An 11817-nucleotide genomic window follows, 5' to 3' on the forward strand; every position below is an offset into this window, starting at 1 on the left:
AGAGGGCATGCCCTCTTGATCACGGGATCCCAGCAGTGGCCAGAAAGGCACAGACCACAGGGATTCATCCCTAGGAGGGTGGGGAGGCCCTGGCACAGGTTTGCCCAGAGAAGCTGTGGCTGCCCCATCCCTGTAAGTGTCCAAGGCCAGGCTGGAGCAACCTGGGATAGTGAAAGATGTCCCTGCCCATGGCAGGGAGTGGGATGAGATGAGCTTTAAGGTCCCTTCCAACAGGGACCAGGATCAGCCCAGCAGCTCTAGCCAGCTGCCTCCTCACATCCAACTGCATCCAGGCACGGCAATCAGCAGACAGGGAATCAGAGCTGCTCCTGACTGCACACAGACTCTGCACCGGAGATGCTCTGCTGTGCCTGGAGGGAAAACGCTCCCTCTCCTTTTTTTCTTTCTTTCATTGTTGTTTTCCTGGCTGTGGAGCAGAGGCAGGGCTGTCCTTGCTCCCCTCTGGACCCGAGGGATGCGCTGGGGGAAGATGGGAAGAGCCGGGGGGAGCTCCTGGGGCAGCCTGACTCATCCCAGCCGGCAGCGCCGGCGGGCGAGGGGAGCTCTCTGCAGGGAAATCCCACTCCCTCCCTCACGGAACAACCGGTTTTCCTCCTATATTTTTTTTTTTTTTGGACATGAAAGCAAGCAGGAGAGCATCACCCTGTGCCGGCCTCTCCACAATCCATGGGGGGAAAGGCCTCCAGCACCTCCAAAAACTCTCCACAGCCTCTGCATCCCCTGTTCCTGGCCAGGCAAGGGGAAATAAATATCCCTCCCTGTAGCGTAACGCTGTGCAGGGTGATTAAGAGGGAGTTACATTCTCGTCAGTGCAGAGAAAAGGAAGAAAAAAATTGATTTACAAGCAGTATTATGATAATCTCCTTCCTGCAGGAGGGAGGGTGGGCTCCCGATGCTCTACCAGAGCCATCAAGGAAAATTTAGAGGGAGAGAGGAGGCAGTGCAATTAAGCGGCCAGAGCTGGAATGAATCAAGATGTGAGGAAGGGAAGAGTCCCACTCCCTGCATTCCTGTGCTGGGGCTCCTCTGAGCCTGCTGTTACCCAGCACTGCCGGACTGATTTGATTTAGGAAAAACAAACAAACCGAAGCAACCCAATAAGTGCCTCGCAGGCAACAGCGGTTTGGAGCAGGTAACCCAATAACTGCAGGCACACAACTTCTGGGGGCTGGGAAAACCCCATAGAGGGAACCCCCGGGGCTCCTGCGAGCCCCCCGGAGCTGGGACCCTCCCGACGGGCAGGGGAAGGGGCTGCAAATCACGTTAACCTGCCCCCAGGCCTCCCCCGAGAGATAAAGGTTTAATATGGCTCATTTCCTTGTGTGTCCTTGTTCATCCTGCAGCCTGGCCGGGCTGGAGGAGGGGGTGACCCCTCCAGGGGCGCCATGCGATGCCGGGATGTGGGATGTCTTGCTGCTGGTGGGAAGGAGATCCACATTCCCTGCTGAGCCATCGCCCAGTGCCGCTGATTTATTCCCCACTCGCCGCCCTGGTGCCTTTCTCTCCAGCCCTGCCCACTCCCCAGTCCCACCGGCCAGCTGGACTTTTCAATTCCCACTTTTACTTTCGAACCCAAACCCTCCGATTCCACAACTCTTCCCGTTTTCCCCTTCCCACCCCCTTCCCAGTCCCCACCTCCCGGCTCCCTCCCACGCTGCCGTTCCTTGTCTCCCGAGCACAACTGTCCCCCAGCCCCCGACGCTTTGATGAGCCCGTTTGAAAGGAGACGATGACGCTCCGTGTGAAGGAAACGCTTTTCAAAGGCTGCCACAGAAATAGCTGATAGCCCTGACGTTTCCTACTTTCCTCCCGTTCCCTGTAAACAAGGAAAGGAGGCTGCCTGTGTCCCAGTTTAACTGCCTGGGAGCTTCGCTTCCCGGCTCCGAGGAGAACCCAAAGGAAAACGAACTTGGAAGGGATGTGGCCTCTCACACATGGGGGGGTGTGGGCAAGACCCACGTGGGATGGGCCTCCATCTCCTCCTGCACTTGGAAAATGTGTTCCCAGAGCTGCTCTGCTCAGCTGGTGTGTCCTGGCTCTCACCTGCACCCCAGACAGGTGCCAGGCAGGGTGAGGAGATGGGATCCTCACTTATCCTCTCCAACCTCACAGCTCCCAGGGCAATGGGAAACTCCAGTGCTGCTGCTCCTGGAAGTCCCTTGCTGGTGCTGTGTCCCCTCTGCAGCACACAGCCTTCCCTTTCCTGGTGGGACTGGATTACACAGCTCTGCAGGAGCCTGAACAGCACCTCATCCCTGTCCTGGGATCCACAGGGAGGGATGGACCCACCCATGGGCAGCTCAGCCTGCTCTGTCCCACCCAGGCTTCCTTCTTTCGCCCTTCCCAGAGCATTCCCTGTGCTGGTCCCTTCCCTGTGCTGGATGAGGCTCCAGGGGCACAACAACATCCTCCTTCTCCTCACCAAACACTGGAGCAAAACAGACCCATTTCACACAGGGAAATCTGCCGATCCAGAGGGGCAGAGTTCCAGAGGAAAGGAGTTCCCAGGAGATGCCAGAGACCCCCCAAGACTTGTGAAGTCCTTGAGGGCCAGGTGTCAGTGATCCTCAGCACGCAGCTCCCAGGAAAACAGGGAGAGGGAAGGTGTCTGCCCTGGCACCAGCCTCCCAAAAACCTTCTGCCTGTCCAGATGATGAAGGAGCCTCATGACATTTGGGGGTGGCACATCCTGTCTGTGTGACAGACTCAGCCAGCAGGGCCATCACTAACTCACCAGTGTCCTCACAAGGACAGAGCACAGCCCCAAGGTGGCAGGAGGGAAGATAAATCCCCTGGGCTCTGCCTTGCTCACCCCCCTGTGCTTCCAGCTGGGAGCTGCTCATCCCCTAAACCCAAGGAGGAGATGCTGTGCCTGTAGGAAGGTGGTGGAACACGACTGCTCGTGATGGAGAAACCCCCAGCTGAGCAGATTTGGGGCAGTTCAGCCAACCCCAAGCGCCTCAATGACAGGAGAAAATCCGGCATTCACAGAATCACAGAATCATGGAATGGGTTGGGTTGGAAGGGACCTTTAAAATCATCCAGTCCCACCCCCTGCCAGGGGCAGGGACACCTTCCACCAGCCCACGTTGCTCCAAGCCCTGTCCAACCTGGCCTTGGACACTTCCAGGGATCCAGGGGCAGCCACAGCTTCTCTGGGCAACCTGGGCCAGGGCCTCCCCACCCTCACAGCCAGGAATTCCTTCCCAATCTCCCATCTCTCCCTGCCCTCTGGCAGTGGGAAGCCATTCCCTGTGTCCTGTCCCTCCATCCCTTGTCCCCAGTCCCTCTCCAGCTCTCCTGGAGCCCCTTTAGGCCCTGCAAGGGGCTCTCAGCTCACCCTGGAGCCTTCTCTTGTCCAGGGGAACCCCCCCAGCTCTCCCAGCCTGGCTCCAGAGCAGAGGAGCTCCAGCCCTGGCAGCATCTCCATGATGCCCATCACTCAAGCACAACCAGGATGAGAACCAGGACAGGAGCCAGCAGGATCCACACGATCCCCAGAAGTGCTGCCCCAGGAGGGAGCTCCAATCCCGGAGCTGCTGTGCCTGGGCAGGGCCGGGAGCCACGTGAGAGCCTGGCAGGAGAGGCCAGGCCTGGCTGTGGAAGAGCCAGAGGCTCAACGACAAAGCCGCTTGTCTGGGAACAGGCGTGGAGATTTGCTCCTTGCCTGGATACTTCAAAGGGCTTAAATCCCAGTAAATAAGCATGACTATGCAAGAAGAAAGCAACTGGAATCAAAGACCTGATTGTGTTCTAGCAGCCTGTCCTGGGAGCTTTCCTGCAGCAGAGGATACGAGGAAGAAGTGGGTTTTTCACCCTCTGCCACAGCCCAAGTGACAAACCCTCCTGAATCTGAGCCAGCTGGAGCCACAGCTCCAGCCCACGGCGGGGAGAAGGGAGAGCAGCTTCCCCATGAGGTGCTTGTGCTGTGCCCACAGAGCTCATAAAAAGGGATTAGCATGTTAACCACGTAATTAAACATGAAAAACTTCGCGGGCGTCTTCAAAGGCAGGCAACAAACCCCAGAGGTCACACTGCAGCCTCGCTGTGCAGCTGCTTTCATTAGGGGGGCTCCTCCCAGGCACTGCACTGCTCCCAGCTGCTGGAATCATCTTCCCACAGACTGCCAGGGCTTCATTTCACCTCCTCATGTTGAGCCCACAAGTGGATTTCACTCCAAATTCACCTGCCGTGGAGTTCCTCAAGCCAGACAGGATGGGACAGTGCATTCCATCCATGGCCAGCCCTCCCTGAGATATCCAACACCTCCCCCAAGGGGGTCCAGACCTGCAGGATCACCTCTTTTTTCAGTCCCTTGGGAGCACCTGCAGCCCCCAGAGCTGGCACAAGCAGGGATTTACAGCCCCTGGAAGGGCTGGTCCTGTTGGGAACAGCACAAACCTGTGCTGATCGTTTCTGGGTAAAGCATCCCCTGCCTCTGCTCCCAAGCTCCAGAGATGCTGGGAATTTGTTCTGTTGTTTCCAAAAGCATTTCCCACCAGCTTTGCCACCTGTCACTGTGAGTGCCTCTATCCCAGGACCCACAATGCCTCTTCCCTTAGTGCCACCAACTCCAAACCTGGCCTTGGACACTGCCAGGGATCCAGGGGCAGCCACAGCTTCTCTGGGCAACCTGTGCCAGGGCCTCCCCACCCTCACAGCCAGGAATTCCTTCCCAATCTCCCATCTAACCCTTCCCTCTGGCAGTGGGAAGCCATTTCCCTTGTCCTGTCCCTCCAGCCCCATGTCCAAAGCCAGGGTGTGCCAGAACCACGCTCGAGGGAAGAGTGGAAAAGCTTAAAAGCTTCCCAAACTCATCCTCCTGAAGGAGGGAGTGGATGCTGTGCACACACACAACCTGTGGATCGAGGGTAAATCCGTGGAGGAGAGCAGGCTCCGGGAAGAAGAGACATGGAATTAACGGAGCAGAAGCCCCTGGGCTGGAGGACAGACGTGTCCCCAGGTCTGGTGGTGATACCTTCAGCACAGCCCCCCTGGACAACACCCAGGCACAGCCTGGCCCCAGACAGCACAGCCTGGCCCCAGAGCCACCTGCAGACACCAGTTGTCCTCAATCCTCTGCTTTATCTTCCTGGGATGCTCCTCCAGCAGGCAGAGCATCCACGTGCTGCTCCGCTCCGAGACGGAGCTGCGCATTTTTAGCCTGTTCTGACAGTTTTGGCAGCAGAGTTGATGGGGTTTGGTTGGTTGTTTGGGTTTGGTTTTTTTTTTTTTTTTCCCCTACGTCCTGAATTTCTTTCTGCAGCAAACAAGGGGGAAGGTGCTGGTTTACTTCATTAAAGCAATCTTCAAAGGCTGCCCTGCACCTCCGATAGATTCCCAACCCCCGGCAGCAGCGCAAAAACAGGAATGCTGAATTATTTAAGTGTCTCTACCTGCACTACCCCCCCCATTGGTGTTGCCAACTCAACTTCTGCCAAGAAAGACGCTTCCCAGCACGGAGGATCGGGTGTAAGAACAAAGGCAGGGAGGCTGGGAATGCTCCCGAGGGAGGGAGAGCCGGGCAGGGCTGCCTGGACATGCCGGTGACCGCATGGGGAGGGCAGGCAAGCTCATGCACGGGTTAGTGTCACAGCCAGGTCCCATCACCCCCACAGAGAGTACCTTGGAATAACCTACTTGGAATTCTCAAATGCAGATAGGTCTTCTGCCCTGGGCTTGAGGCTAAACCAGCAAAATAAAACGAACAACAACAACAAAGAGTGATCCCGTGTGGAAGGAGTGGGGGCACAGCTCTGCACTCTGCCTGCCCCAAGAGCTGGAGCTGCTCAGCACCCTCCAGGTGAGGCAGAGGGTTGGGGCTGTTGAAGGGCTGCTGCACTGCCATCCCATTCCCTGCATTTTCCTTGCCTTCACAACGGCAAAGACAAAAGCCCTGCTGACCCCCAGGGCCAGGAACAGAGGGAGGCTGTAATTCCACTCTGATGTGCTCTACTAATAGACTATTATTTGGGAACCTTTGCTCCCGTGCTGAGACGCAGCAGCCGGCATGGCCTGAGCTCCCCCCGGCAGGGAGGGGACAGGATGAGGCTCCAGCTTCAAAGGAAGGCAGGGTGACAGCACCATGACAGCCCTGACAGGCACAGGAATGACTGCCCAGCCACCCTCTTTAAGGGAGACAAATGGGACCATCAGCTCTCTATGAACTGCTCTCTGTCAGAAGTGAAAATTTAGCAGCTTCTGTTTAAACCAAGGACTCAGAACACAGAGACAAATCCTGCCCAAACCTACTGGGAGCAGGAACGCCTTCAGATTCTAAAATGACAAAAGGGGCTGTGAAGATTTTTATATTCTCTGCTCTGGTGTGACAGGAACCTGAATAGCTCCGGGCCAGCACAAGGAAAACGGAGAGTGAGCCCTGTTAGATTCATTTTCCTGCCCCAATTCAGTGATCACAAACTCCCAGCCACGAAAGTCAGCAAGAAACTGGTATTTCCAAATCCTTTCAGACATAACTCTTGGCTGGGAGTAGTAAAGAGAGAAGGATTTGTTTTTACAACCTGGAGTTGTTACCACAGCCTGCATCCCGTGCCATGTGGATTTTCAAATCCTTCCCAAGGACAGAAAGCCAGCCAGGAAAAGCTTTTGCAGGGGAAAAGCCTTTGCAGGTGAGTGGGGCTGACCATCAAGGATGTGCCCCCGGCCCCTCACTACAGAGCCCACTTGGAAGAGCCAAAGGAAAAAGATGGGATGTAGGAATAAAGGAGGGGGGGTGTTGTGAGCCTTCAGGTGTGACCCCGGGCCAGCAGACGCAGCCCAGCCTCAGTTTTTGGCTGAAGTCCCTCATTTCTGGAGGCAGGTCCCCAGCACAGGGGCAGAGGTCTCACCCCTGCCAGCAAAGGCTTTGTGTTAGTGACTGAAGCTGCACTACAGGTTTCTCAAGAGAGATTAAAAGAGAGGCCCGTAGGTCAGGAGTGGTTCTGCCCTCGTTATCCTCCAGGCTCAAAGCTCGTAGGGAATGGCTGCAACAGGCACAGGGGGCTTTTCCTGTTCACTGGCATAGCAGAAACCTTCCAACAACATCCCTGCACAGGTTCAGCCCTGGAGACCTTCCCATCCCTCCCCACAGCGCTGCAGAGACCAGGCTGGGTCGGGACACGTGTAACCCAGGACCACCAGAAGCTGGAATTCTCTGTCCAAAGCTAAACAGCTGGGGAAGGAAACCTAGATCCAACGATTTTAATATCACAGGTTGTGCCAAAGCTAACCCACAGGGCAGGGTGATTTGGGGGGGTCGTTTTTAAGGGGTTTCATCAGAGGGGATACAAACTGGAGCCCTTGGATACCTTTTTAATAGTGTTGTGCTTGCTGTTGCCTCTGCTGGCGTTCTCGTTGTGCAATATATCCAGGGCTGTCTCCCTCTCCTTGAGCTTCAGTGCCTCGATTTCTGTCTTCAGCTCGTTCAGCTGCTCCTGGAGGTGTTTGCTTTTCTCCATGTACTCCACCCTAACACACACAAACAGCCCTGGGTTAGTGCTGACCACGTGTGACAGGACACCCGATAACGGAATTATAACGGAAACACCTTTCCTTTGTCATTTCCAGCCTGTGGGACTGATAATATCAGTTTATAGCACACGGTGAACTACTGCAAGCAATTATTTGTTCCTTATTAAAGAAGACCCAGACAGCCAACCCAACAATAAAACTGTAAATTGCATTATTATACAAAATTAAACCCAAGCTGGAGCTGCTGGGTGGTATTTTAAGCCTCCTAATTTCCAAGTGAAGCTGCCCCCCGACACAGGCTGACACCACACAGTGCTTAAGCAGCTACTCAGGAAAGCTCTACTCCCCTGCACCCTCTCCCAAACCAGCTCCCCAACTCAAACCCACCAGTCTTCCCAGTGAGGAAGGACCCTGATGTACCGACTTGTCATGTTTTAGAGGGATTTAGCTTGTCAACTGTGTGGGTGCAAGTGCTGTCCCCAAAATATCAGGTATCTGGTAGACACACAGCGTCCCTGGGAGAGAGAAAGTCTCCCAAAAAACAGAAAGAAAGGGAAAAAACCCACCCATTTGCAAGGACTCAGCCAGAACTGCCTTCCACGGTGAAATAACAACTGGAAAAAAATCCCACCATGAGCCTTGCAACTGGGATTGAAGGCCCTGAGACAGGTCTGAGGGACAGCAGAGCAACAGGAACCCTTTGGAGTGGCAGAATTTGTAGTGAGGTTTGTCTCAGCACCCAGGGAAAGGAAACAGCCCCGGAGAAGTCAGGAAAAGCATCCTATTGCTTTCAGCACTTGGCAGAGCCAGCTCTCCTTGCTTAGGAGAAGCAGGATGACCTAGTTAGGAACCTGGGTACAGAACCAGGAATTATCCTGTTATTTTCAGCTTCTCTCTCTTTCCTTCTGGCTTTAGGAAAAGTTTTTAATCTCTGTCTCCAGCACAGAGGTCTGTGATTTCAGACAGGAGAGGGTACAGAGCAGAGGCAAAATAAATCCCCCTCTGGGATCCAGGGGTGTTTCATTCCAGCCTTGGGAAGCTGTGGCCGGAGTGGGATGGCAGAGCCCTTGCAGCTTTGATCTCTGACCCAATCGATGAACAAAGCACGTTATTACTACAGAGATTAAAATCTGATCTGCTTTGATTTCTGCTCAATTGGTAATTTCGAAGGCTACACTCACACCCTCAGGAAAACACAAGATCAAAGCTCATAATCACATCCAAACTTGCTGGTGAACACTTTTTATATATAAACATGACACAGATTCCAAGGAAAAGGGGTTAAGGCCCTAATGCAGGACCTCAGCACACACTGCCTTCACGTTCTCTGGACACACTGCAGTGCTCCAGCACTCAGCCTGCTGCTAACCCTTCCCACCACTGTGGGCAATTCCAGCCTGGATGGGAGCCAGGGAAACCTTTAGGAGAGGAAGGGGCTGGAGCAGGGCCTGAACTCACCTGTGAGCAGGAGGGAGAGACACACCTGTGACACCAGCTCCCCACCAGAGAAATGGTCAACCAGGAGAATCACAGAGTCCTTAAGGTTGGAAAAGCCCTCTGAGATCAGATCCAACCCTTCCCCAGCTCTGCCAAGGCCACCACTGACCCATGTCCCCAGGTGCCACATCCACATGGATTTTAAATCCCTCCAGGGATGGGGACTCCACCCCTGCCCTGGGCAGCTGTGCCAGGGATGGACAGTCCTTTCCAGGAAGGAATTTTCCCAATATCCAACCTGACCCTCCCCTGGCACAGCTGGAGGCCGTTCCCTCTCCTCCTGTCCCTTGTTCCCTGGGAGCAGAGCCCGACCCCCCCCCAGCCCCCCCCTCCTGTCAGGGGGTTGCAGAGCCAGAAGGTCCCCCCTGAGCCTCCTTTGCTCCAGGCTGAGCCCCCCCAGCTCCCTCAGCCCCTCCTGCTGCTCCAGCCCCTTCCCAGCTCCGTTCCCTTCCCTGCACACGCTCCAGCCCCTCAGTGTCTCTTGTCTGAGGGGCCCAGAAGTGCCCCCAGGGCTGGAGGTGCCCCAGCAGTGCCAGCACAGGGCCGGGCCCTGCCCTGGGGCTGGGACACAGCAGGGCTGGCACAGCCCAGGGGCCATTGGCCTCCTGCCCCCCTGGGCACACCTGGGCTCGTGTCCAGCACAAACCCCATCCCAGGCCTGGCCTGGACACATTCCACATACTTCTCCTTCTCGATTTCCATGGACAGCCTCTTCATGTCCGTGTCCTTGAAGTCGAAGGACAGGCTCTCACTGATGAGGTTGAAGCTTGGCAGGTCTGTGGGCAGCGCCGTCGTACTGGAGTTCATGGACTGCTAAAGAAAGAGCACAAATTAATCACCTTGGGCCACACAAATGTTGCTACAGCAGAGGTCAAATCACAGCAACACAAGCCCAGTGTCCCAAGTACCAGATCAGCCTGGAGATCCCCTTGCTCCATTCCCAATCTGCTCCTTAGTTCAGAGCTGTTGATCCTCTGGGACCTTGGTTCTTTGCAGTAATAAAGAGGAGACAAAACACCACCTGCCTTCAAAACCTATTGACAAAACTTGGTAAAATCGAGGTTTTATCACTGCTGTGCCACTTGGGAGTCATCTGACAGTTATTTACCATTAAATCAGGTTGATAAAGTTCAAGCTGTGAACAGGGGCAATGCAGGACCCCGTGTGACAGCAGAGTCCTGCACTCCACTGCTCCCCAGAGCAAAGACCAACGTGACCCCAGGGATGCCATTCCAGCAAGGGCCGTGGAGATACACCAGCACATTTTTACCTTCTCAGCAATCTACAGTTCCAGGTGTTTAGGAACTGCTAGATCCAGTTGGAAATGCTGAAATAACACAGGGAGTCACTCCTATCCCACCTGAGCAAGGATCTGGTACTTTCTTCCTCCTGCGAAATGCTGTGACACCCCTGCTGACCCACACTGATTTTATCTTCCCATTAAACAAAAACGACCCTTCTATCCCTCAGTCAAAAACTCTGTCACACCTCTAATAAATGGGCTCATTAGGAGGAGAGGAGAAGCCTGATGGAGTCATCGCTCTGCTCCTGAGGAACGTCGGATGAAGTGGCAAACAGGGCACACGTCAAGGGTGGCACAGCGGCATCAGGTGGGGCTGAGTCACAGCTGCTGCCAGCCTGCTTAGCCCTCCTTTTGGGATGTGAGAAACCCAGCACCCAAAAGGTCCCACACCTCCCTGCTGGATGCTCCTTCTTGCTTTAAGGGGTTCCTGTAATGAAAACAAGGTGCCACACCATGGATGGCACTGCTGGGTACCTGCCCTGACAAACGACCCCTCGAGCTTCAGCTGCTTCTTTCCTTCCCTCCTTTCTCCTACTTGGGATCCTCCAGGCACTGTTTGCAGCTAGGTGTGCCTCAACAAGACCTGCTAGCACTGGGGTGACAGATTTACTCTGCACAATAACCTGGCTCTTCCCTCACCACCAGCCTGGAATTCACAAACAGCCAGGGCTCATTCCCAGCTCGCTTTCTCTGGATAAACCTTAAAGGGACAACACTTCATCCACCTGCAGAGCTGGAACACAAACACCTAGTACAAACATAAACAAGGCAGCACCTAAAACTGCACTTGGCCTGGCTGGAGCATTCCAGGTGAGTTAAGACCCACATGACAAGGAAACTCAATTCCTTACTCCCCTGCTTGAACGGAACACAAGCACATTAATTCTGGAGCCAGCGCTGGAAGGGACAGCTCAGTCCCTAAATTCCAGTCTCGGAGGGAAGGGGACAGGTCTGCCAAAGCACTTAACTGATTTAAATACTTGCATCCCATTGACATTCAAGTCCCTTCCCTGTAAGGCACACAGGTGTTCCCAAAGCCCTTCCCACGTGAGGCTCTCCCGTCCCTGCTGTGCAGGGAGCCAGGAGCATCAGAGCCTGCTGGCCTTCAAACGACCTTTAGCTTGGTTTTGTTTCAGCACAAGCTTGTTGAGTTTTGTTTCTAAAATCCCACAAACAGCAGCAGGAAGAGTTGAGCATGAATTTCAGTTGCTGCAGCCATTAAGTTTGGAGACAATTTGTCAGGGTCGCTACAGCCACCTCCCTTCCCTCGGCACCGCTCTGTCATGGAGCAGGGGAAAAATGGTGGAGAAGTCCAAGAGCAGCAGGAGTGAGGAAGAATAAGCAAAGAGCAAAGAAAGAGCAGGCTGAGGGTTTTCAAAGGCACAGGCTTGATATGTGGAGCAAAGCATTTAATAATCATGGAATGGGTTGGGTGGGAAGGGACCTTAAAGCTCATCCATTCCACCCCCTGCCATGGGCAGGGACACCTCCCACTAGCCCAGGTTGCTCCAAGCCCCGTCCAACCT

At 54.7% G+C, this 11817-nt stretch overlaps 1 protein-coding gene across 5 annotated transcripts in view; it reads right to left on the reverse strand.

Moving 5' to 3' along the window:
- The window catches only part of NF2 (neurofibromin 2), a 50894-nt gene that overhangs the window by 3997 nt on the left and 35080 nt on the right, over positions 1–11817 (reverse strand). For 2 of the 5 annotated variants that reach the window (XM_017837531.1, XM_017837535.1), the window contains exons 14-15: positions 9671–9801; positions 7329–7488 (exon numbers count right to left, since the gene is read on the reverse strand). In XM_017837531.1, coding sequence (XP_017693020.1) covers positions 7329–7488; positions 9671–9801 — 291 coding nt within the window. Of the gene's footprint in view, positions 1–5661; positions 5707–7328; positions 7489–9670; positions 9802–11817 lie in introns of those variants that run through there. The other 3 variants (XM_017837533.1, XM_017837534.1, XM_017837532.1) reach the window with 3 other exon arrangements.

This window comes from Lepidothrix coronata, unplaced genomic scaffold (genome assembly GCF_001604755.1).
Source record: "Lepidothrix coronata isolate B3197 unplaced genomic scaffold, Lepidothrix_coronata-1.0 Scaffold305, whole genome shotgun sequence".
NCBI classification, from domain to species: Eukaryota; Metazoa; Chordata; class Aves; order Passeriformes; family Pipridae; genus Lepidothrix; species Lepidothrix coronata.